The 26,861-nt window shown below is 43.4% G+C and overlaps 1 protein-coding gene across 1 annotated transcript in view; it reads right to left on the bottom strand.

Moving 5' to 3' along the window:
* PRODH (proline dehydrogenase 1) overlaps window positions 1–22,745 on the bottom strand; it is a 264,504-nt gene extending 241,759 nt beyond the window's left edge. Inside the window, exons 1-2 of the mRNA XM_082253359.1 lie at window positions 22,300–22,745; window positions 3,965–4,173 (exon numbers count right to left, since the gene is read on the bottom strand). Of these exons, the coding sequence (XP_082109485.1) occupies window positions 3,965–4,173; window positions 22,300–22,638 (548 nt within the window). The 5' untranslated portion in view covers window positions 22,639–22,745. The remainder of the gene's footprint in view (window positions 1–3,964; window positions 4,174–22,299) is intronic.
* Between the last annotated feature and the right edge of the window lie 4,116 nt (window positions 22,746–26,861).

The following is a 26,861-nucleotide window of genomic DNA, read 5'->3' as shown; positions in this document are numbered from 1 at the left end:
TTTACCTCCTCCGTGAAATGGTTTTGCACAGGGCAGCCTGGATCCTCCTCTTTTTGGGTCCCTGGCCCCTCCCTCCTGACGAGTGCACCCACATCAAGCAGATTGCTATGGGGACACCCAACTTGAGCTGCAGCTCCCTGTGTCCATTCAACCTGCAATTCAGCCCTGCCCCTCTCTCCTGATTTGCTAACTGACTTTGATTGACAGCCGTGAGGGCCAATGGCACCACGGCTGTCTCTTAGCCAATCAGGAAGGAGAGTGCCAAATGGCAGAGGGAATCGTGGGCATCGCTGGGCAGAGATGGGGCTTAGGCAAGTATTAGAGGTGCAAGGGAGGCTGCTGCACACAGAAGGCTTTTTATCTTAATGTTTAGAATGCATTAAGATGTAAAGTCAGAAGATTTTTTAACTCCTTTTAAGTGGTTAAACTGCCCTCATTTACAGACTGAAGTTCATCCCTTTGATCTAAAAGAACTAAATAAAACATTGTTTATAGTTCTCTCAGTGCTGAGCAATGCTGATAAACATTTGCCAGAGACTCAGCTGTGAGCACTGTATGAATCGTGGAAATGCTGGATTAAGATCATAAGGGTGGGATGAATCGAGATTGCGATTTTTTAACGATTAATCAATTAAGCTCTAGAAAGCACTATATCGGTCTCAAGAACTTATATTGGTGACAGAAATGGCCAACCGCTGATCCATAAAGCAGGGTAACTGATAAAAAGGACTAAAAAAAAAAAAAAAAAAAAAAAAGAAGAAGGGGGGGATTTCTATGTGGCCTGTCCTAAAACTGCAGGACACATCAGGCATGAAAAACCTATTGCTAGGAAAATGTGGTCACAGTCATACATTCCTGTCACACAGTGTCCCCCCCTCATCATACACTGCCACCCTCCTCTGTTCCTGTTGGTGGGACCCCAGGGGTGTCTCCTCTCACCTGGGGAGTAGAGTACGGTCAGCTCTCGGACCCCATCTCAAGCTGCCCTCGCTGCAGGGCTAAGCCAGGTCACTCTCTGCCAATGCACAACAGCCTGGCGGCTCCTCTGTGCACTGTTCTCGCCATCTTCCCGGCCAGCCAATCAGAGAATCTGCCATCCCCAGCTCGCCTCCTGATTGGGTGAGAACAAAAGGGGACAGGAAGCTCCAGCCAATGGAGAGGGGAGTAGCTGACAGGCCAATCATTGTTCCCCCACGCAAGGTAGGCATGGGATACGCGGCCATTGGAGGAAAGGTGGTGAGAAGCTCAGTGGACGGCTACCAGAGGATTTGCTCATGCCAGCGGTGGATGGGCTGGCAGTGCGCAATTGCTGGTTGCAGTGGCAACCTGGCGCCTGGGCTTCGGGGATCATTCATACCAATGTTTTACAAAGCTTGAATTATTTTACGATGAAATCCTTTCAGAAACTTGATCATTTAAAATTAGACAAACACATCCTAGTGTAGGCAGCAGCTAAAAAGTACTGCAGATCTTGTACAGATAGATGTATTTTACCAGCATGAAAGCCACCACAAAATCACAAATAGCCTTTTTGGTGTAGTTACTGTAATAATGTTGAGCTAGTGCATGAAATTTCTATTACCCCTACCAATTTAGATAACCATCATGTCCCACCGAGAACATACTGTAGGCTTTGTTGAAATACACTAAATTCAATTTTGCTGCATTCATAGAACTATAAAAGGAAGCATTCTAAAACTATTTCCAGAAGCCACTTCTAAACAAAATATAATCAACCCTTACAACCATGTACACCTGTACATGCAAGCCTGTAGTGATTCGAATTCCACAATTCCCAAACTGTCGCTGCCTCCTATCAGGCATTTTTAGGATCTAAATCTTTTAGACCCTGATCCCTCCATAAAGAGTACCTGTTACTGCCTACTACTGTCACAAGGGATGTTTACATTGCTTGTGACAGCAATAAAAAAAAAAAAAAAAAAAAAAATTATCGAAAGCACCCCTGTCCCTCCATGCTTGCGCACAGAAGCGAACGCATACGCAAGTCGCGCCCACATATGTAAACAGTGTTTCGAACCACACGTGAGGTATTGCCATGACCGTTAGAGCAAGAGCAATAATCCTGGCACAAGACCTCCCTCTGTAACTCTAAACAGGTAACCGTTAAAATTTTTTCAAGCGTCGCCTATGGAGATTTTTAGGTACCGCAGTTTGTCGCCATTCCACGAGTGTGCGGAATTTTAAAGCATGACATGTTAGGTATCTATTTACTTGGCGTAACATCATCTTTCACATTATACTAAAAAAAAATTGGGCTAACTTTACTGTTTTGTTTAATTCATGAAAGTGTATATCTTCCTAAAAAATTGCATTTGAAAGACCACTGCGCAAATACCGTGTGACATTAAATATTGAAACAATTGCCATTTTATTCTCTAGGGTCTCTCCTTAAAATATATATTATATATATATATATATATATATATTATATATAATGTTTAGGGGTTCTAAGTAATTTTCAAGCAAAAAAAAAAATGGATTTTGTAAGAACTTACCGTAAAATACTTTTCTCTGAAGTTCACCGACAGACGCAGCTCCATCTAGTCAGACTATAGGCTATGCTTCTCCTATTAGGAATAGGCACTAGGCAGGAAAAAAGCTTAACCACACCCACGGGGGCTGTCCCTGCAGGGATAACCCCCACAAACCCTGCTATCAAACAGTTTAGTTGCAAGCCGTGTTTAGAATAGAAAAAAACCCATTTACTCAGAAGTAGAGGGGTGGGTGCTGCGTCAGTCGAACTTCAGAGAAAAGGATTTTACGTTAAGTTCTTACAAAAATCTAGTTCTCTATTCTCTATCTATAGATCATGGGTACAATGCTTTGCAGGCTCCCATTAAAAAATAAATAAATGCACATTTTTTTCTTTTTTTTTTCCTGTAAAAAGACATGCATTTATTATTGTTTTTAAAAGGTAAACTTAAAACCTAAAACGTTAGCCAAGGTAAACTTATTAGAACTGCTCTACAAATGTTGGCCTTAAAAAGGCAAAAAGCCAAATATAATGCCTAACAGTGTACTTAAAGTACAGGACGCGAGTAATGAGCGCTTATAAACACTTCAGTATTTTTATTGCGGTGTCCTACCAAAACAGAAATGATGCGAAATCCCTTGTGACAAAAGTATGAGGGCATTTCCCTCTCATTTGAAAGATATCTTCCCACCCACTGTTCCGTTTACAGTACAGTACTGATGGATCCGTCAGGATCGATTCAGGGTTGCGCGACAGGTGTTTGTTCCAGGCTACCAGTTTGTCAATTTTTCAAACCAATATCTTTTACATATACAAGCTCAGCCTCCTGTCCACTGGGTCTTTGAAGACTGGGACATTATCAATTTATAAGTATTTAAGGCTGAAAATAGCCAGATTCATCACAGGCACGTGGTAAGCCTCCTGTATACTGCTGGGATTAATTCTTGGGAGGCATACATTTTGTCTAGTGAGTCCCTGTACAGCCCAACTTGTACTAAGTGGTGAACTGCAAAGGACATGCTAGGTTTCTTAGTTTTGGGAAGAAATCAAATACTGGCATCCTTAAGTCCAGAAGATGGTGACAGCCCTAACTTCAAGCAGGCGTGCACCTTACCTACCAAAACCTTAACCCAAACACAAAAAGAAAAATCTGCGTTTCACATCATATGCATGCTTTAGGCTGTTTTCAACGGAGCAAAAGACGCACAGGACCCTTTTCCAATGTGGACGGCCGTCGCCCTGGAGCTACATAATAGTCTTTTTCTGTACCTAAGCAGGCTTGTCTCTTTCTTTTATTCCACTCAGTCTGGGGCAGGAAGCCCAGTCAGGCTTTAATGCATTCCATTCCTGTCTGGCAACCACCAGGAGCATGCATCTAGGAGGGTAAATGTATTGGTGACCTCAGCGATACCCCTTTGTGGGGTTTCAAATGTGTATATGGCCTTTAAAAGTTGATTTTAAAATACTCACTCAATCTCTTTCTTTTCTGCTTCTTCTTGAGTAAGGTCTTCTTCCACACTGTAGTCTAGCACAGAGCCAACTCCAAATGCACGATTACGTCTTATTATTGGTTTGATAGCTTCCTGGTCTTCCCCAGCAACAAAATGTCCATAAAAGGTCATCTTCATCATCATTTCAAAGAGTTTGTTGCCCAGCAATTTTCTGGACAACTGGAGTAGCTTGAACAAAAAAAAAAGAAAGAAATCATAGTAAGAAAAAAAAAATATATATAGTAATAATATAATCTTTAGGTCTTCTGTTTGAATGTTTTCTCCCCCCCCCCCCCCACATAACTTGAATGCATCAGTTACACTATCTCTCAAAAATGAGTACACCCCTAACATTTTTGTAAATATTTTATTAGATCTTTTCATGTTACAAACACCGAAGAAATTATACTTTGCTTCAATGTAAAGTAGTGAGTGTACAGCTTGTATAACAGTAAAATTTGCTGTCCCCTCAAAATACCAAAACACACAGCCATTAATGTCTAAGCCGCTGGCAACAAAAGTGAGTAGACCCCTAAGTGAAAATGTCCAAATTGGGCACAAAGTGTCAATATTTTGTGTGGCCACCATTTTTTTCCAGTACGGCCTTAACCCTCTTGGGCATGGAGTTCACCAGAGCTTCACAGTTTGCCACTGGAGTCCTCTTCCACCTTCTGTTGAGGAAGCCCCACAGATGCTCAATAGGGTTTGGGTCTGAAGACCTGCTTGGCCAGTCCATCATCTTTACCCTCAGTTTCTTTAGCAAGACAGTGGTCATCTTTGAGGTGTGTTTGGGGTCGTAATTATGTTGGAATACTGCCCTGCGGCCCAGTCTCTGAAGGGAGGGGGGGGGGTGTCATGCTCTGCTTCAGTATGTCACAGTACATGTTGGCATTCATGGGTCTCTCAATGAATTGTAGCTCCCCAGTGATGGCAGCACTCATGCAGCCCCAGACCATGACACTCCCACCACCATGCTTGACTGTAGGCAAGACACACTTGTTTTTGTACTCTCACCTGGTTGCTGCCACACACGCTTGACACCATCTGAGCCAAATAAGTTTATCCTGGTCTCAGACCACAGGACATAGTTCCAGTAATCCATGCCTTAGTCTGCTTGTCTTCAGCAAACTGTTTGCAGGCTTTCTTGTGCATCATCTTTAGAAGAGAGGACAGCCATGCAGACCAATTTGATGCAGTGTGCGGCGTATGGTCTGAGCACTAACAGGCTGACCCCCCCCACCCCTTCAACCTCTGCAGCAATGCTGGCAGCAGTCATACATCTATTTCCCAAAGACAACCTCTGGAGAGGACGCTGAGCACGTGCACCCAACTTCTTTGGTCGACCATGGCGAGGCCTGTTCTGAGTGGAACCTGTCCTGTTAAACCGCTGTATGGTCTTGGCCACTGTGCTGCAGCTCAGTTTCAGGGTCTTTGAAATCTTATAGCCTAGGTCAGTGATGGCGAACCTTGGCACCTCAGATGTTTTGGAACTACATTTCCCATGATGCTTACGCACTCTGCAGTGTAGTTGAGCATCATGGGTAATGTAGTTCCAAAACATCTGGGGTGCCAAGGTTCGCCATCACTGGCCTAGGTCATCTTTATGTAGAGCAACAATTCTTTTTTTCAGATCCTCAGAGATTCCTTTGCCATGAGGTGCCATGTTGAACTTCCAGTGACCAGTATGAGAGAGTGAGAGTGATAACACCAAATTTAACACACCTGCTCCCCATTCACACCTGAGACATTGTAACAATAACGATTGACATGACACCGGGGAGGGAAAAAGGCGAATTGGGCCCAATTTGGACATTTTTACATAGGGGTGTACTCACTTTTGTTGCCAGAAGTTTAGACATTAATGGCTGCGTGTTGTTATTTTTAGGGGACAGCAGATGTACACTGTTATACAGGCTGTACACTACTTTACATTGTAGCAAAGTGTCATTTCTTCAGTGTTGTCACATGAAAAGATATAATAAAATATTTACAAAAATGTGAGGGGTGTACTCACTTTTGTGAAATACTGTAGTTTTCTGCAAACAGTCAAGCATTTTCATACTTTAGAAAGTTTATTAAGCTTTCATCAGAATCTTCTAAAGGTCCTGTCAAAAAAGATTTTCTTTGGTACATCCATTCCTGCAGCTTCTAAAACGACTGAAAACCTACAGACCAAATATTTCAATATGTTTTGTTACAAATTTTGAATTTTTTTACGCTGATTGCAGTTTTCAGGAACAGTACAAAATATGTATGAGTAGGTAAGGAAAGTCAGTAAAAGCTTCCACAAAAGTAGAACATAGACATCTTTAAATGATACATATCCAGCAGTATGTGACAAAGAAATGGAGCAACACAATCCATTTCAGTATCAATGTTAGTATGTAGTACAGGCTGGAGACTGTGTTCTCCTAGAATAGCTGAACAGTAAGGCAGGCCTATGAACCTGAGTATTGAAAAGCGCAGAGCATAATCTGATTTTTGAATGAAAATGTACAGATCACAAATAGGTGCAAGACCACCAAATATGATATCTGCCTATGCAGTACAACCCCTGAAAAAAGTGTTGTGGGTTGAGATGGGATATTCTGAAGAGGACCAGGTATCATCACATGAGGACCTTGTAAACCGTTTCCTGTCACGCGATATTAAGCAAAAATTTTGAAAAGGTGAACCAGATTTAGAACCTCTTTTCTAATTGCATTTAACATTAGGGTCATATGGTGTTATCTGAATGTAATTATTTATTGTTGGAGAGGAGAAGGAGTTTGATGGTATAAAGTGGAGATTTTAGGGATTGAGGGTTATTAGCATGAGCATTTTTTGAAAAAGTTGAGAAAGTGGTGTTTATCCACAATCCAATGGCGGATTTGAATATATTGCAAGGATTATCTGATAATATACTGTATCTTCCCATGAAATAACCTGGGAGCCAGAGAAGAGATCGAAAGCTTCAGAATTCTCCACCAAGAATAAGCAGAACATAGGGTTACCCAAAGTGTGGTAAGAAAAAAAAGTGAGCGGATATGAGAGACCTAAAATATTTGAATGAATCCAAGGTCATCAGGAAATGCTAAAGGGATGGATGGGTGGGCTTACCTAACAGGGACTATTTGATCCAAAGGATGGCAATTAGAGATATAGAATGGATACATCTAGAAGCACACAAAAAAGGAACATCCACTTTAGCATTTAGAGCAGGGGTGGGGAACCTTTTTTCTACCAAGGGCCATTTGGATTTTTGTAACATCATTCGGGGGCCGTACAAAATGTATGCATAAATGTAATAGGCATTGCTTTGCGGCAAAAAACGCTGTAAAAAAATTGCGTGACTTTGAGGTCACAAAAGTGTGAAAGGAGCCTTCAGTAATCAAGGTATAGGGTGCCCCCTTTCAATGCAGACTGACCACAGTGTGCCCCCTTTCAATGCAGACAGACTACAGCGTGCCCCCTTTCAATGCAGACAGACCACAGCGTGCCCCCTTTCAATGCAGACAGACCACAGCATGCCCCCTTTCAATGCAGACAGACCACAGCGTGTCCCCTTTCAATGCAGACAGACCACAGCGTGTCCCCTTTTAATGCAGAGAGACCACAGCGTGCCCCCTTTCAATGCAGAAAGCCAGTGCACTTACCTGCAGCAGCGGCTTCTCCTTGAGTCCTCCCGCCTCCTCCTTGACCAATGGGTTCGGCTTTCGGCCAATCAGGAAGCGCTTCATGATTGGCCAGGATGAGGATCTGTGTGACAATAGCGAATTTTAATTCGCTATTGTCACACAAATGGGTGGGCTTGGGGCGCCCCGGGTCCACCCTTTTCTGTGACTCACACTGTCAGGACGGAGACATCGGCTCCTTCTGACAGCTCCACTGGCATACACAGGCTCAGCGGCACGGGGGGCGTACACAATGATTGCGACCGCAGGTTCCCCACCCCTGATTTAGAGCAACCAAGGGGACAATATGAGCTGCCTGGTACTATTTCATAACATTAGGAACCCTTAGGCCACCATGTTTGAGGTGGATAAACATGGTCTTCGTAGATACTCTAGGTCTAGGAGAATAGTGGTTGCAAATGTGCTCATGGTTTGAATTTGTATTGATTTCAAGGTATAGTTTGGAAAAGGAATAGGAAGAGTGTGAACATTTAGGCCTTGAAGTCAATTTAATTTAAAAAATCCAGCCCATCTAGGAATTAGTTATGGTGTCCCAGGACAGCAGGAGGAATTTGAGGGACATGAAAAGAAAAAAAAAAAAAAAAAAAGAAAGTCCGCAGAGTAGAAAGATTTATAAGACATTGTTCATGTAATTCCTAATAAGTCAGTCAGTGACTTTGAGGCCCATCTAAATGGGTCATTTTGTTGCAAAAGGCCAACAGTGGAAGAAGGGAGTGAGATATTTAAAATGTATCGTGATTGACGTCAGGCCAGAGATAGTGCCTAAAGACAAAATACATTAGAGAAACATGTCAAAGGTTGGGTTCATGTTAAGATGTCATCTGCAGATAAGCAAAGTTTTAAAGGAATTCCCACTACACCTCTATTAGGATTATGCCAAATGAGCAGAGCCAGTGGCTCAATGGCCAGTATAAACAATAAGGGGGAACAGAAGACATTCCTGTCTAGTCCTATGTTCAATGTTAAATATTTTGAAAGAGTATTTCACATATGGACTGGATTATGTTGGATTTCCTCTCATTTCCATTGCTTTGCCAAACATAAATGAACCAGCACCACTAGCTGTGCAATATAAGGAGATCAATACATAAAACTAAGCAAAACACATATCCACGCCACTATATATTCGTGAAAATTCCACACAAAGTTTTATAAATCCAAGTATTCGATTGCATATAAATAATACATATTAATAAAAGATCCACAATTACCCCATGGAATCCCCCACACTGCCCATAGGAACATCAGCTTTTGAATAGACAAAATACGAACGTGCAACCAGAAAAATATAGCACCCCTCATGGTACATGATCATACATAGTATATAAAGAAAGTGGGGTGCTATTCAGGTGTGAAAAAATATATCACAATCTCATATGACAAAAGAAAAATAAATTATACTACAATGTACCAAATACACGATCATAGATACAACATCTTCTTAATCTCAAAAAGGGATAAACATCCAAAAAATGCGAGTTCAAAAAAATGAGAAAAAAAAATATATAAAAAAAGTATAAGTGAAAAAAGGGGAGAGAAGTTCATTCAATCATCAGTTCACTTGCCTGTGCTCTCACCTCTAGAGCGAAAAAAGGTCAGTCTTCGTAAACCTTTTAGAATTATTCTCCAGTCTACTTGATGAACTCTCCTCTCATGAAAATTCCCAAATATGAAAGAAAAAATATAACATATAGTGCAATATTGTCACAATGAAACCATGCTGAAAAAAAAAATAAAAAAATTAAACCATATGCCATAACACTTGATGAATGTGCTCAAAAAACCATGCCATGAAAAATTAAAACGTGCAGTGACAACTGTGAAGTGCCGCAAAAACGGATACTCTTCCACCCAAGTGTATGGCTGAAATGCAGGCTCACTTGAACCAAAAAAAATGACTCTGCCTTTAAACATTGCTATGGCATCTCGTCTAATATGTCAGGAAATGCTGTTTAATCCTCAGAGCACAACTCTCAATCAATATAAAACACAAGGGGAGATCCATATTGAAGCAGGTAAAAAACTTTTATAAAACAAATGCAGATCTCACTCACATAGAAGAAAGAAACTGTATACTCTCCACATGCAGCTAATGCTTTAAAAATCCTTTCATAACAACGTGTCAGTATGCCCGAACAGTCAGCCATCCGAATGACTGCAGTATAATGGAATTCACCCGCTCTCCCAGCAAGCCGGACGATCAGCTGTTTCCGTCACAGCAAGTGTGTAGAAAGTCCTTTGTCACTAGCTTCTCCTACGCGTTGCGTCACAGCCACGAGACTTCCTCAGGGTGGAGCTAGATGACAAGCATGCTGGAACTATATAGTCAACAGCTCATGAATATGGTTACTATCGTGACAACTTTCCAAACACTCCATCTACTACTATGCGGAACTAGAATGCATAGTAACTTCCCTGATACATAGAATCTAATTACAACACTCTAGTCAAGGTAGAAATACATCTCATATCGGCCTAAAAGAAAAAGGGGGGGGGGGGTAAAATAGCATATAATCGTCAGTAATCTGGCTTCAAGCATATCCTGACTCTGAAACTAGGGATAGCCAGCTGCAAAATGAAAACAGGTGACTGCAGAGTGGATACTAAAAAGATACCGTTTCCTAGTATGACACAGCACAAAGACACTTTGTAGAAGATATATAAAACAAGCCATATGTGTAAGGAATGAAGATAAAAAATACCAATAATTCATATAGGGACGATCAAACCCCATACTATGGGTAAAACATCTATCTTGATCGTAATAAAAAACATTTACGATTAAATAAGGGGCTCCCAATATGCCAAAACATATTAGCTAAAAAAGCATATACAGGACACTAAGAAATATAAATAAATAATAAGTCTGCACCTAGACTGCTACGGTGCTACACAGGACAGCGCTGAGGACGGGTCGGACAGACTGTTTGGACAGGACAGTGCTACCAGCCAGGACAGCAAGAGAGCGGGAGGGAGCCCTGAGCCCAGTCGATTCAGTTCTGCAAACTCAAATAAAAGATACGAGGGAGAGGAAAGGTGATACCAGTGTACAGGGATCTGAGGTACCCCGGAAAGGCGAAAGGAGCACTGACATCCCCGCACTGGGCTGAGCCGAGCTGTGACAGGAGTGAAAAATAGGCCGGGCTTATAATACCAAAAGCGTATTATTCACAGCATTAAGGTGAGCGGTTAACACACCTAGAAGTGGCTGGCACTGAAGAGCACTATAAATCACAACGTTGATAGGTGGAAGAAATCTATTCTAATCCACAGGAGTAGAAGATTGGGACATTGTCACATTTATTTGGACACTGAAGCACTTTTTTTCTATTGTTGATCAATTTATTCTGTTACATTATGTGAAGTAGAATGATGACACTACAAGTTATTTATTGGCACTTGCAAGAATCACTATTATTTGCACTAAGACTAAGAGCCAGGTCACACTGGGGCGACTTGTCAGGCGACTTGGTCGCCTGACAAGTCGCGGTGGGTCGCCTGCCATAGATTAGCACAGGACCCATTCTAATAGGAGCGACACAAGTCGCTCCGACTTATAAAAAGGATCCTGTACTACTTTGGGGCGACCTGGAGCGACCTGCATTGACTTCAATGATATAAAGTCAGTGCATGTCGCTCCGAGGTCGAGGTGCGCGCTGTGCACCGCGACTTCACAGGTCCCCCAGGCAAGTCGGATCGCCTCAGTGTGAACCAGCTCTTATAGAAATTATATTGGTGTTATTGCACAATCCCACAATATTTTGAATTCTAAGCACCTTATTATTTATTCATAAGGAATATTATTGCACTTTATTATTTAAGATATAGGATTTGTCACACATAAATCACTAATTTTATTCAAGTTTGCACATCATCTATTGATATATATTTTACAGTCTAAAACTTATTTGAGTGTTATATATTTTCATATTAGTACACCATTTATCGGTATATATTTATTGAATATTTAAGGAGTTTATTCTACGATACATCTACCACCCTTGAAGCGCGGTAGGTCTATGGTTATAGGTTTGCTGTCACCTGGGTCCTGCCAACCAGGGGATGTTTATATTTGTCATTTGGAGTTGGAGTTGATTTTTGGATATATTGTGGTGTATTTAACTTTTGTGCTCATGTGGAATGAGGGATGCTACAGGGCTATTGTAAGGTCACCTTCATATGACTGCAAGGTATTGACATTGCAGATGATATCATGATCCACCCTTGTCTAATTAGAGACAAGGGTGGATGTCACAATCTACCCTTGTCCAATGAGAAAATGGCTTGTATTCATTGAGGGAAAAAACAAGGCATTCTCTTAAGGGCAGCGGTACTAAGCGATTGACCACCCCCCACCCCCCCTTCTCATACAAGCACATTTTGAAACACTCACCTTAGAACAAAGTCCTCCAGTGGCACTCTCACCACTGAGAGGGCCGACATCTTCCCCCGATTTTTCTTCCAGGTTTGCAAGCTCTGGCGGTGTGAGTGACTTCCTTGCATGCATGTAGGAGCCCTCGGCGTGGTATGCTGTAGCTTCAGAGCACATATCCTGGTGACGTCACTGGCTTCATCCAGAGTGAACATCTCCTAAACAGTGCACGTTTAGGAGATATTCATTTTACCTACAAGTAAGCCTTATTATAGGCTACCGGTCGGTAAAAATCAAAGCAGGCTTTACTACCGCTTTAAAGCAGAGTTCCAGCCTATATTGCATATTTAGTGATTCCTGGAGTGCTCGCTATGCTGATCAACAATTGGGCATTTTCAATTTTTTTCGGGGGTCCCTTACCTTAATTTCAGGGCATTTTTTATTGTACTTCCTCCTTCTCCCCCCTCTGTGGCCACGGCCACCGAAATCACTTCCGCCTTTGCATTGCATCCTGGGAGCCGTTTGTCATCATTCCCAGGAGGCTGGAATTAGGAAGAACTCCCAGAACATTCCCTGGAATCAGGAAGAAGGACACAGCAGATTACACTGTGGCTTCAGATGCCCACATCCAAGATGGCCGCGCCCAGACAGTGTTTTTAAAAGTAAGATTTTGACTAAAATCCAATACTATACACCTTGTAAGTATGAGAATAGCGGTTCTGTAAAGGGCGATGGATTCGTATTATAGGGGTATTTTTAGTTAAAAAAGGTATTTGAGGCCGGAAATCCGCTTTAAGTGTTAAAGGATTAAAGAAGTAGAAATGCAGGGCCAGTTCAAGGAATTGGGGAGCAGAAGGGGCAGCTGTTTTCATGTGGAGGGGGGAGACATCTATGCAAATCCCTGCAGGATCCGTGCACCCCCACCTTGCACCCACACAGATATGCAGGCATTGAGGGTCCTCTGTGGGGGAAGGCAAACAGGCCTTGGTTAAGGCATGATTCTAAACCAAGTCTGGGGTATATTTTCTTCCACTGACCAGCAGTATGGGGCACAGTATTAGTAACTACTGCATTCTATACACAGTGCTGTATCTTACAGAGTTCTCAACCCTGAACTGCACTACTTAGATTGTACAATATACTCCTGACCCCTGCACTGCATTTACTATGTTGTACATTAAACTCCTGACCCTGTGTTATAAACAATATGTTGTACATTAAACCTCTTACTCCTGAACTGTGTACTCAGTGATGTACTGTATACTCCTGGCCCCTGCACTACATTTGCTTTGTTGTACATTAGGCCCCATTTGCACGTATACCTGTGGCTTGAATCTGTGCTGTTTGAGAACAGCTGCAGTGGATCAGCCTGTACAAAGCAATGTCAAGCTTCTGGTAGCCGCAGATGTCCATGGATGTTCACATGTATCCACACATCAAGTGAGCACCCTGGGTTAGTGAGAAACAATCTCTCCTGAACAGACTCCGTCGGTCTTTGCCAGCGAAATGCAAGGACATGCAGTGTGGTGAGTTGTTATATAGAAAAATGCAACAGGTCTGCATTTTTCTTCTCCGCTCATCCCAGCGGTGCCATGGTTTGAATAAGGGCTTAACTAAGCAGGAGGGGGGGGGGGGGTTAGTGTTAGGCTAGCCATACATGGTGCAAATTTCTTTCCTGCAGCCAAAGGTTGCAGGAAAAAATTTGCACAGATTCCCCCATCAACAGAGACAGTGTTGGCAGGGGAAGCAGCAACTGTTTCTCCCCACAAGAGGACAGAGGCAGAAGCTGCTCCATTGGGAGAAGACATTGATTATGGCTAGTGGCTATAACTGTTCGAACCGTGTATGACCGGCCTTAGGGGGTGCTCTAGCATTAGAGACATTTTACAAGTTAAGGACACTTCAAGCAGTTTTAGGAATTTTACATGTTCTCAGTGGTGAATGTCCAACTCTAAAACAACATTGCTGGTCACCAGGTGGGAGAACCAAAGTAATGAGCCGTTATTTGTTTTGGGCCATGTTCTTTCAGCGCTGGAGCATCAGCTGAACACAAAGTTCTCCGGCATTTCAAGAAAGACAACAGGATATTGTTTCAAGGAAATAACACACATGGAGTGTGCTAAATAGCATTGCAATCTACTAACTAAGAGGTATACGTAGCCAAAACTGGCTGTTTTTGTTGAAAACAGTCCAGGTGATAAATGTAAAAGTAGTCCCAATGACAAATCAAAAGTCAGATATGAACATATAAAAAAGACTGCTGCTGGTGGTGAGGCTGCTTTAGTAATGGGCTGGGAACCAGATCGCTGCTTATTCTTTTAAGAAAACCAGTTAGGATAAAAGGTTTTCTTAAACGGTTTTATGTAGTTCAAACAGGACATCGTTTAGTAAATGGTGGATGGCATGGCAATTTTAACCTGCGATTAGCAACTTTCTAAAGAGATCTGAAGCCCCGTAGTCTTAAGAATACAAAAAGACCATGCCATTCCTCAGGATGAAGTATCCTTCAACTGCAATAAATACAACAAACGTGTGAGCCTCCCAAAAAAAAGGTAAACTGGCACTTTCATCAAAGAACAGAAATTTCCAGGAGCCTAAACTCCATCCATGTCATGTTTGTGAGTATATGCGTGCACCAGCATGGGCAGTACATGTCTGCTCATGAAAAAAAAAAAAAAACACCACATGCATTAGGTGTGACTGGGCTCCAAATGATAAACTACAAGGGAAATAAATCTCTGGATAAAGTAATGACATATGCCTCATTTCCCTGATCCAGATATCTTCTTTCTGGCTGCAGTGTCCCCACATTTTTTTATGTTCCACTCGGCAGCCAGCTAGTTGCCAAGGAACTCCCAGTTAGACATATGCCGGTTTTCGGTAATTCGATATATCGCGGTATTGTATAGCCACGGTATTGTTATTGTGGCATTTTTAAAATACCGAGTTTCTCTGCTCCTGGGTCTGACTTGTGAATTGATACATTTCAGTGAGCTGGATGACTCATTCACTCACACAGCTAACCCTTTCAGCATTAAGTCTCCCAGTAACTATAAACAAAAATGATTACATTGTATCTTTTCCTTCCCTCTGCCAGGGAGAAAGGAAGTTTAACCTCTTAAAGACTGGACCTTTTTCTGACACTTGTTGCTTGCAAGTTAAAATCATTTTTTTTTTTTTGCTAGAAAAGTACTTAGAACCCCCAAACATTTTATATATTTTTTTAGCAGAGACCCTACAGAAAAAAATGGCGATTGTTGTAATATTTTATGTCACACTGTATTTGCGCAGCAGTCTTTCAAACGCAATTAATAGACTTTAATGAATAAAAAAAAACAAAAAAAAAACGTAACAGTAAAAGTTATCCCGATTTTACACAGAGAATCGTGATCTTTATTCCAAGCTAAAAAAATCGTGATTCTCATTTTGGCCAGAATCGTGCAGCTCTAATATATATATACATACATACATACATACATACACATATACATACACACACACGCATAGCAGCCCACATTACATTATTATTTAGCCATCAAGCAGTGTCTGGCCTACATGGTGATGACTGGTCCTGGCGCTCTGATCCGATGGCCTGGTCTTTAAAGGGGCAAATCCTTGCGATCCAGAAGTGGTTAAACCTGCAGGAGGACCGGTGTTTTTATCTATTAATGACTTTACTATTGCTTTAGGCCTGGTTCACATGTATGCGGGTTGGTGGTTCACATCATCACATGTATGCGGGTTGGCGGTTCACATGTATGCGGGTTGGCGGCCCACATGTATGCGGGTTGGCGGCCCACATTTGCACAGGCATAGCAGCCCATTGATTTGAACGGGCTGCTATGCCCTCATTTTCCGCAGAAAAAAGGTGCATGCAGCATTTTTTTAAAATTCAGTGGCCTTGAAATCCATCCTGCTTTTGCACCATGCGACTAACCTGCAGTTCCTGCTCTGGCAAGCTTTCTGCATTTTTTGTATACGTGGGCACGGCATTTAAAAACAGTTTGCATGTGCAGCAACGGCAGGTAAGTCGCATGGTGCAAAAGAAGGATGGATTTCATGGCCACTGCATTTTTTTAAATTCTGCATGCACCTTTTTTCAGCTGAAAACACAGGCATAGCAGCTCAAGCCCATTCACATCAATGGGCTGCTATGCCTGTGCAAACGTGGGCCCCCAACCCGCATACATGTGAACCAGGCCTAAAGCAATAGTAAAGTCATTAATAGATAAAAACACCGGTCCTCCTGCAGGTTTAAACAATTTGTACTTAAGTATTGCAAGTAGTTTTTTTTTTAATTTTGCTACTCAAGTACTGAAAGTAAAAGTACAAGTACTGTGTTATGTAGTTATTAAAGAAAGAAGTCAAAAGTTTGCACATCATGTTTTTTATTATTTCAAATGTAGCTTTTATTTTCGTATGCGCTGATAATACACGTTTTGAGCTTCATGAAACCTGCCATCTACTGTTCCGGCAGTGATCATTTTTATAATTGTAACGAGTAACTATGCAGCACAAAAAAAAAATAATGGAGTAGAAGTATTGAAATCATTGAAAAAATGTAGTGAAGTAAAAGTGGAAGTAGGAGAAAAATATTCTACTCTAGGAAAGTACAGATACCGCCTTTCGGTACTTAAGTACAGTAGTGAAGTAGTTCTACTTAGTTACTATACATCTCTGCCGTAGTCCTAACATACATACATGTACAATAGGTAAGGTGGTCACCTTAGGACAGGAAGTGTGTTACTGGCAGATCTGGTAAAAATAAAGGCAAAGACCAAAAAAAGACAACACAAATGTAACCAAAAAATCTGTCTGGTAAACTGTGAAAGTACTGCATTTTCTTGGGTATGCTCTCATTTTATTCTCTTTAAAATTATGCAAGAATGCTAAAGAAACGTTTTATATTAATCACAAAAATTATTTAGTACATTCTTTATGGCAATTCAACTGAAGGCCACTCAGTTTTTACCACTCGGAAGATTGTGTTTTTTTTTCTTTTTTCTTTTTTTTTTTGAAAGATAGTCAAAGAGAAAGAGAAAGAGAAAAAATGTTGACATGCTTCACAGCGTAAAGCCTCCGTTTATATCATGCTCAGGAAAAAAACACAAGCACAAAGTGGCTTTTATTTACTTCACAAACTTCATGTCACAAGAATGCCCTAGTTTTATTCTCCAAACATATGGGACATGTATTCTGATGAATCCCTTTGGGCAGTGTGAGCACTGATATAATATGATCCATTATGCCACTGTGCCTGCTGTGTTCTATCATGAAGGAACTGCAAATTTTTTGATCATTTCAATTACTTCATACTAGTGTGTGTGTTTTAAAAGGCTATATATTAATCTATGTAATAATCCAGTCTATGTACCTATGTATTATCCAAGCTGGACCAATGTAACTATATACTATATTATGTCTGGATTTCTTTTTAAAGAGAAGCTCCAGTCTCCTCCAGAAAATTTTAAAGTAGAAAGCTACAAATACTGTAGCTGCTGACTTTTAAAATTAGGACACTTACCTGTCCAGGAATCCAGCGCTGTCCTCACCCGAGCCAATAATTTATTTGGCTTGGAGTCCATCTTTAGTAAGGGGAACCGGCAGTGACGCGAAAGCCACGTTGTGCTTTGTGGATGGTCCCGCAGTCTTCTGGGACTTGTGATGTATCCCAGAAGGCTGCGGGGGATAGAGGGGGGGGCGAACTCTCACTCAGATCACTAGCAGAAGTGGGAGCGGGTACCCGTTGCCCCCATCCCCAAAAAGTGCAAATAATTAAAAAGGAAGGGGGGGATAAGGAAGCAAAGAAGCAGAACCCATATTTTAGGGGAAACTTGCAGAATAAACATTTTTCATTTTTGTCTGGAGACACTTTAGAGACAAATCACTTGACTTGGTTTTAACTAGGAATGCACTCGGGGGGCATCCTCCAAACTTTATTCCAACATCAAAATTGTGCTTTTTTTTTTTTTTTTCCTTTAAACTTAAATCAGCTGCAGGCATTCCTCGCAGCACATGTAAGCAAAGGGGCAGGATGTTATTAATGTCAATGCCCTTATATGGGCACATGCCCTTATATAGTCAAATGGTATCCCTCCCCTTTGTATAGGTGTGCTGTGGAATGGGGAACAACCCGGCCCAAAGCGGATTGGAGTAAAAAAAAAAAAAAGGGGGAGGACAGTTTTGATGGTCAAACGGAGATAAGTTTGGTGGATGACCAAGCTAATCTGTAATTCTAAGACCAGAGCACTACTGGTAACTTCACAGTCATTTATTTTGCAAGCTCAAACTTAATTATAACTAAATGCAAATTTTAATAGAGTGAAAGTGGTTGTAAAGGCTGAAGGTTTTTTACCTTAGTGAATTCTTTGCATTAAGGTAAAAACCTGTGCCAGAGGATCCCCCCCTTATACTAACCTGAGCCCTATCTCAACCCAGCGCAGTGCACAAGAGCAATGACTCTACTGACTCTCTCCCTCCTCACTGGCCAGATTGATAGCAGTGGGATCCATTGGCTCCTGCTGCTGTCAATCAAGCTCTGTGATGAGGGAGTGGGGGCGCAGGGCCCAGCAGCCCTGTGTCAATAGACTCAGACAGGGAAGCTTGTGAGCAAGTGGATGAGTGCCCCCATAAAAAGTGAAAGACAAAGAGGAGAAGCAAGGAGCGCAAGTAGGGGACCTCAGAAGGAGAAGGATTGGGGCTGCGTGGTATAAAACCATTGCATAGAGCAGGTAAGTATAACTTGTTTGTTAAAATAAAGAAAATATAAAAAAATTGAAGGAGGTTTAATATCACTTGATAAGGGAATAGAACTCCTCTCAGGTTTTTATTACTGTCTGTGCCTCTTAACCTCGCTATTTATCCTGTTTTCCAAGAGAAAAATCTCTAATTTTTTTAACCACTTGCCTACTGGACACTTTTATCCTTTTTCTGCCTAGGCCAATTTTCAGCTTTCAGCGCTGTCACACTTTGAATGACAATTGCGCGGTCATGCAACACTGTACCCAAACAATATTTTTAACATTTTTTTCACACAAATAAGCTTTCTTTTGGTGGCATTTAATCACCACTGGATTTTTTATTTTTTGCCCAAAAAAAAAAATAATTTTTTCATAGTTATAAAAATTTTGCAAACAGGTTATGTCTCTTCTTCACTGTTTGCGTTGATGGGGCTGCACGGATAAGCACTAATAGGTGACACAGGTGACACTGGTAGGCACTGACTGGCAATACTGCTGTGCACTGTTGGAACGGATGTCCATGTCAGCGTGAGGAGAGAAAAGCCAATAACCGGCTTGTGTTTACGTTCTGTGATCAAGGTAATTTTTAAAAATGTTCAATTACAATGTAATTTGTGTCGCAATTGTATACGCTATATTGTTTTTTCTTTACTATTTTTTTCCCCACGAAAGTGGAGTTACCTTTTAATTATTAATGGTGCACCAAAATGAACATTCCAGTCCTAAAAACCGAAAATTCAGGATGCACTTGGCCAAAACCAAAATTGACGGTTTAAAAAAAAAAAAAAAAAAAAAAAAAAAAAAAGTTATATATTTTTAATAAATAATTCTATTATTTTCAACTTTTGAATTAATATTATGTATTTAAATGCATATGAATTTATAGTTGGCCATTAGCGGTACCTTTTCAAGGGGTATTAAAAACCTGCTTGCTGCCTTTTTGGTAAGAAAAAAAGCACCGAAAACACACCTCCCCATTACATAGCAAGAATGCGTCAATAATGCACATGTTGCGTTTTTGAGTCACATGACTTATGAAAAACACACCATAAGCACAGCAAAATCGTGGACATTTGACAGCCATTAGCAGCACCTTTTTTTCTTTCGGCACAATGCTGAAAATCCCATTTTCGGACGATAATTTTTGGCGGTCGAAATTTCGGTGCATCACTTACCTGTTAGGATTGGCAGTCCACAGTGACAGCTCAGTCAGGTGTCAGGTTTGGACTAGAAACTGAACAAGCCTGCTCATCCTAATTGTCACCAGAATTGATTTCCCCTCTATCCCTATTCTGGTGACAAAAAAAAAAAAAAAAAAAAAAATGTAAGGGTCCTTTCATAGGAGTGTTCCATTTGTCCGTTTTTCATCCATCCGTTGACGGATGAAAAACGAACACCAATGTATTTCTATGGGCAAGCGGATAATCTCCTGCTGACATCCACCCCCATTAACATCCGCATTTTAAAATGGAAGAAAGCCCAATTTTTCTTGTTTACCACTTGCCTATTGGGCACTTTCACCCCCTTCCTGCCCAGGCTAATTTTCAGCACTGTCACACTTTGAATGACAATTGCGCGGTCATGCAAAACTGTACCCAAATTATATTTTTCGTTTTTTTCACACAAATAGAGCTTTCTTTTGGTGCTATTTATTCAGCACTGGGTTTTTTATTTTTTGCTAAACAAAAAAGTACATTTTGGGAAAAAAAAAGAAAAAAACCTTTTTCATAGTTTGCAAACAGGTAATTTTTCCTCTTTCACGGACTTTCGCTTATGAGGCTACACCGAGGGGCACTGATGAGGTGGCACAGATGGGCACTGTTGGGACTGCCCTGATTATCAATGTACATGTCCCTTTTAGGGAAGCTGGTTATCGGCTCTCCTCTCCTCATGCTGTCAGCATGAGGAAATGAGTGTCGATAACCGGCTTCTATTTACATCCATGATCAGCTGTAATGAGACACAGCTGATCACATGGTAAAGAGCTGGTTAAATTGACTCTTTACCTCAATCTGTGATCAGAAGTGTCCTCCTGATACTATGATAACAATACGTGCCTTGGCAGGCTCGATTGCGGGGGACCATCACATGACGGCCTCCCAGAAGTAGCCATCCGCACTATAGCCATCATTCAGCTATAGCGCAGTCGGCAATGGTTAAAAAAAATGGAATAAAAACAGACAAATGGTCAGTTTTTGCATTGGTAGTGGATGTAAAAAATTTGATAAAAACTGAATCCGTTTTTCTTTAAAAAAAAAAAAAAAAAAAAAGTGACTGCACTGAAGAAACAAACGAAATGCCTGTGTGAAAGGACCCTAAAAGTGAATTAATAGCGTGCACCCTGAAAATTCCCCACGTCTCACTACACTTACCTCTGGGGAAGGATCTGATTAGTCAGCGCGCTCACAGAGCATCTCTCTGATTTATCCCCGTGTTCTGTCGATTACTGCAAATCATCGGATGATGCCTCCAAAGATGTGAGCATGTGCCGTAGTGAAGTCACTCCAGCTGATCTGCTGATTAGCTGGCATGTCAACACTAAGCTACGCATACGCAGATCATTGGCGGAATTATCAGATGATCAGCAAAGCGCTGTGTTCTGTCCATTACTGGAGATCGTCGGGTAATACCTCTGACGGCAGCTGGGGTGACATCAACAATGCTCATGAGCAGTTCGTCAGAGGCATTATCCGACGGTCAGCAAAGCGCGGTGTTCTGTCCATTACTGCAGATCATCAGGTAATGCCTCCAACGACAGCTGACGTGACGTCAACACTGCGCAGATCATTGGAGAAATGATCCAACGGTCAGCAAAGTGCAGTGCTCTGTCCATTACTGCAGATCATCAGGTAATGCCTCCAACGGCAGCTGGCATGATGTCAACACTGCGCATGCGCAGATCATTGGAGGCATTATCCGAAGGTCAACAAAGCACGTGTTCTGTGCATTACTGCAGATCATCAGGTAATGCCTCCGACGGCAGCTGGCGTGACGTCAACACTGCGCATATGCAGATCAGAGGAATTATTCGATGATCAGCAGATCGTCTGAGGCCTTACCCGAATCTGCTCCACTCTCTCTGCACATGCGTGTTCTGTTGATTACTACAGATTGTCAGATAATGACTTTGACGATCTGTGCATTCGCAGAGTTGACGTCAGGCAGCTGCGAGCGGAGGCATTACCAGATGATCTACAGTTTTTGACAGAACGGAAGGGCTGCGCAGAGAAGAGGGAGAACAGCGCGGATTTGAAACCGCTGGAGCAGCTGCGTAGGATCTGACAGCTCATCACCTATGGATGTAAATACAGCGGGGATCGGGAAGGGGGTGTGCCTTCACCTTTATCATTTTCCTGTAAAGGTGAACTAACCCTTTAATTTCAGTATGTTGCACATACACCTGCTGAGAGTCACAGAGCAAGCTGTCAGTGTCACTCCACCATGTAATGAAGGACAGACCATGACTGGTTGCATGTCTATAAATCAGGCCCAGCACTATAGAAAGCAGTGAGCATTGCTATCATCTTACCTGCTGATTCCTTTCCACAAGGCGATCTACAGAGCAGAGATATAACACCAGCATACTTCTCATCAGCTCCCATGTGGCCTTACTCTTGTAGGCTTCTTGTGTGTTGTCAAAGTTCATGGTGACAGCAGGGCAGGGTCTGCTCCCCACATTCTCACACCTCTCTATGTGATCTATCTGGGAGCCCAAAGGCCATGGCTTCTCCCCTGTCTGCTCAGCAGCATCCTTACTCTTCACCTGAGGGGCTGTCGCTGCCGAGGACCTCAGTCGTACGGCGACCCTGGCCGGGGTCCTGATGCTCAGAGCGAGTTTGATAGAAGGAGTCATTCTGCTGCACGCCATTTGGGATGTACACAGCACAGCGCTACACGTGAAGGAGCCTGCAGATGATACTGAAAGGGCGGAACAGGGACCTCGCCTGTGATTGTAGCTCAGCCAACGCTCTTCCTTTGAGCGCCACACACCCCCGCCACGGGATTGGATGCAGCCGGTGACGTCACTCACAATGTAAACCCGCACACCCTCGTGTATTTCCCAAACACGCTGCCAGGAAAAGCCCCTCCTCTCCAGTCACAATGTCAGAGACCTTCCTCACTCTTCATGACACCATACCACAGTCTATCAAGCTTTATTCATGTATGGCACGCAGAAACTTCTTACAGCACACCAGTGTAAAATGTCAACAGCAAGAGGTATACATTGCCTTATCACTTATTACAGTACCTTGGAAAAGTATTCATACCCCTTGAAATTTTCCACATTTTGTCATGTTACAATCAAAAAATGTAAATGCATACCTTCCAACTGTCCCTGATTGTGAGGGACACAAATGCATACCTTCCAACTGTCCCTGATTGTGAGGGACACAAATGCATACCTTCCAACTGTCCCTGATTGTGAGGGACACAAATGCATACCTCCAACTGTCCCTGATTGTGAGGGACACATAAATGCATACCTCCCAACTGTCCCTGATTGTGAGGGACACAAATGCATACCTCCAACTGTCCCTGATTGTGAGGGACACATAAATGCATACCTCCCAACTGTCCCTGATTGTGAGGGACACAAATGCATACCTCCCAACTGTCCCTGATTGTGAGGGACACAAATGCATACCTCCCAACTCAGGGCTGGCCCAAGACATTGTGCTGCCTGGGTCCAAGAATGGGATGCTGCCCCCCCCCCAAAAAAAAAAATTCACGCCCTCCAAGAGGCCCCCACATTCTATAGGACTATGAAAGCAGTCAGAGGAGTTTGAGTATGTACGGAGTGACAGCAGGAGCAGGACAGAGCAGTAGAGACACTGGGCAGATGAGCGCACCAGGCTTTCTACTGTCTATAGTGCCACAATGCCCTGCAGGGCTGCGGGCATGGTACAGGAGAATGCGGGGCTGTGGGCATGGTACAGGAGAATGCAGTGCTGCGGGCATAATACAGAAGAATGCAGGGCTGTATTCATGGTAAAGGAGAATGCAGGGCTGCGGGCATGGTACAGAAAAATGCGGGGCTGTGGGCATGGTACAGGAGAATGCAGGGCTGTGGGCATGGTACAGGAGAATGCGGGGCTGCGGGCATGGTAAAGGAGAATGCGGGGCTGCGGGCATGGTACAGGAGAATGCGGGGCTGTGGGCATGGTACAGGAGAATGGGGGGCTGTGGGCATGGTACAGGAGAATGTGGGGCTGCGGGCATGGTACAGGAGAATGCGGGGCTGCGGGCATGCTACAGGAGAATGCAGGGCTGCGGGCATGGTGCATGAGAATGCATGGTTGTGGGCATGGTGCAGGAGAATGCAGGGCTGTGGGCATGGTGCATGAGAATGCGGGGCTGTGGGCATGGTGCAGGAGAATGCGGGGCTGCGGGCATGGTGCAAGAGAATGCAGTGCTGCGGGCATGGTAGAGGAGAATGCGGGACTGCAGGCATGGTACAAGAGAATGAGGGGCTGCAGGCATACTACAGGAGATGCAGTGCTGTGGGCATGTACCATGCCCACAGCACTGCGTCTTCTGTAGTATGCCTGCAGCCCTGCATAATGGCAGGTAGTGTGGCTGTGGAGCAGTCTCACTTACCTGTTCCTAAAGGCGCCTTAGGATTTAAAAATGGCGCCGCCCGGTGCTAACAAGTCACCGCGCATGCGCCGCCGCTGCTCGGTAAAATCTTCACATGTTCGGCTATTTCCGGAAATAGCCGAACGTTTACGGGCTCTCCCGAGCGGCGGCGGCGCACATGCGCAGTGTTGTGCCGACGTTGGTTTCCCCGAGATTTCCAGTTTCCCCAGGCACTCTGCTCTGATCGGAAATTCCGCCTCTCGCCTCCCCAGCACACATGGATTCCGCCCCTCCAGCCTTCTGCACTCCAGCTCCGCCTCCCCAGCACATATGAATTCCGCCCCTCCAGACTTAAAAGACGACACTATTTAATGCAACTCCCCGTGTGCGCTCCCAATGCTGACATTGCCGAGTGCCTGGGGAAATTGGAAATCTCAGGGAAACCAACGTCGGCACAACACCGGCCGCGGACCTTTTTTTTTCTTTTTACTCCAGCAATAGCCAAAGAAGAGAAGAGGCGGCCGGGGGCCGCCCCTCTCTAAGTGCCGCCTGGGTCCCATGGTCCCACCGGGACCCATGGTAGGGCCGGCCCTGTCCCAACTGTCCCTGATTGTGAGGGACACAAATGCATACTTTCCAACTGTCCCTGATTGTGAGGGACACAAATGCATACCTCCCAACTGTCCCTGATTGTGAGGGACACAAATGCATACCTTCCAACTGTCCCTGATTGTGAGGGACACAAATGCATACCTTCCAACTGTCCCTGATTGTGAGGGACACAAATGCATACCTTCCAACTGTCCCTGATTGTGAGGGACACAAATGCATACCTCCCAACTGTCCCTGATTGTGAGGGACACAAATGCATACCTTCCAACTGTCCCTGATTGTGAGGGACACATAAATGCATACCTTCCAACTGTCCCTGATTGTGAGGGACACAAATGCATACCTTCCAACTGTCCCTGATTGTGAGAGACACAAATGCATACCTCCCAACTGTCCCTGATTGTGAGGGACACAAAAATGCATACCCTCCAACTGTCCCTGATTGTGAGGGACACAAATGCATACCTTCCAACTGTCCCTGATTGTGAGGGACACATAAATGCATACCTTCCAACTGTCCCTGATTGTGAGGGACACAAATGCATACCTTCCAAATGTCCCTGATTGTGAGGGACACAAATGCATACCTTCCAACTGTCCCTGATTGTGAGGGACACAAATGCATACCTTCCAACTGTCCCTGATTGTGAGGGACACATAAATGCATAGCTCCCAACTGTCCCTGATTGTGAGGGACACAAATGCATACCATCCAACTGTCCCTGATTGTGAGGGACACAAATGCATATCTTCCAACTGTCCCTGATTGTGAGGGACACATAAATGCATAGCTCCCAACTGTCCCTGATTGTGAGGGACACAAATGCATACCTCCCAACTGTCCCTGATTGCAAGGGACTGTCCCTGATTTTGAAGTCCCTCTTTCCTCCTCATTTGTCCCTCATTCTGGTCTGATCTATATAGCTGTATATAAAATATACTTTTTTATCTTTCAAAAAGTGTTTCCCAGTGCTAAACCTTTCATCCAATGTCTAAATTGCTGTGTTTGTAAATTCCAAAATCCAATTTAAATGATTAGTAGTGGTAAAAAAAATAAAAGCACTTGTGGGTTTAACCAATAATTTTTTATACAATTCTCCTTTAAGGGGGGCGTGGCAGGGGGTGTGTCCTATGCCTACAAATATTTACTAATAGGTGTCCCTCATTCCCATTTCAGAAAGCTGGGAGGTATCTGTAAATGTATTTTATTGGGATTTTATGTGATAGACCAGCCTTCAAATTTTCCTCTCGCCTGCTTGCGTTTCGCGAGTGGAAAATGATTGAGGGTGAGTTTAGGGCAGCCTTGGGAGCCATTCTCCCAGGAGAAGAGAGAGGAGATTAAAGCCGGCCAGGTCGTCACAGAACAGCTATCGCCCCACTGTAACAGCGTTCATTTGAAATGCCGGACGCTCGCCGTCACACACAGTCCCGCCTCCTGGCCTGGCTCCTTTGATAGACAGAACACCAGTCTAATGCCGGGACGTATGACGTCTATCATAGAAGCTGATCCAAAAGGCGAGACTGTGAGCGACGGCGAGCATCCGGCAATTCAAATGAAAGCTGCTGCAGCGGGGCGATCCCCACTCTGTGATTATCCAGCCGGCTTTCCTCTTCCTCTCTCTTCCCCTGCACTGGTCAGGCTGCATTGATGGGCACAGGTGAAGTTGCATTGACCGCACAGGTGAGGCGGCATTGACGAGCACTGCTGAGATGGTACTGACGGGCACTGGTGAGGCGGCACTGATGAGGCTGCACTGATGAGCACTGATAGGTTGCACTATTGATGTAGCACTGGTGGGCACTGATCAGGAGGCACTGATGAGGCTACACTCATAGGTGGCGGTTAAAACCTGCCTTGCCAGACCCCTTTCCGGGTAGGGATTCTAGACCTCCTGACCCTGT

This window comes from Pelophylax lessonae (assembly GCF_965119305.1).
Source record: "Pelophylax lessonae genome assembly, chromosome: 1".
Classification (NCBI taxonomy): domain Eukaryota; kingdom Metazoa; phylum Chordata; class Amphibia; order Anura; family Ranidae; genus Pelophylax; species Pelophylax lessonae.
Note: the sequence above shows the minus strand (reverse complement) of the source record. Positions and strands in the feature narration are given on the sequence as shown.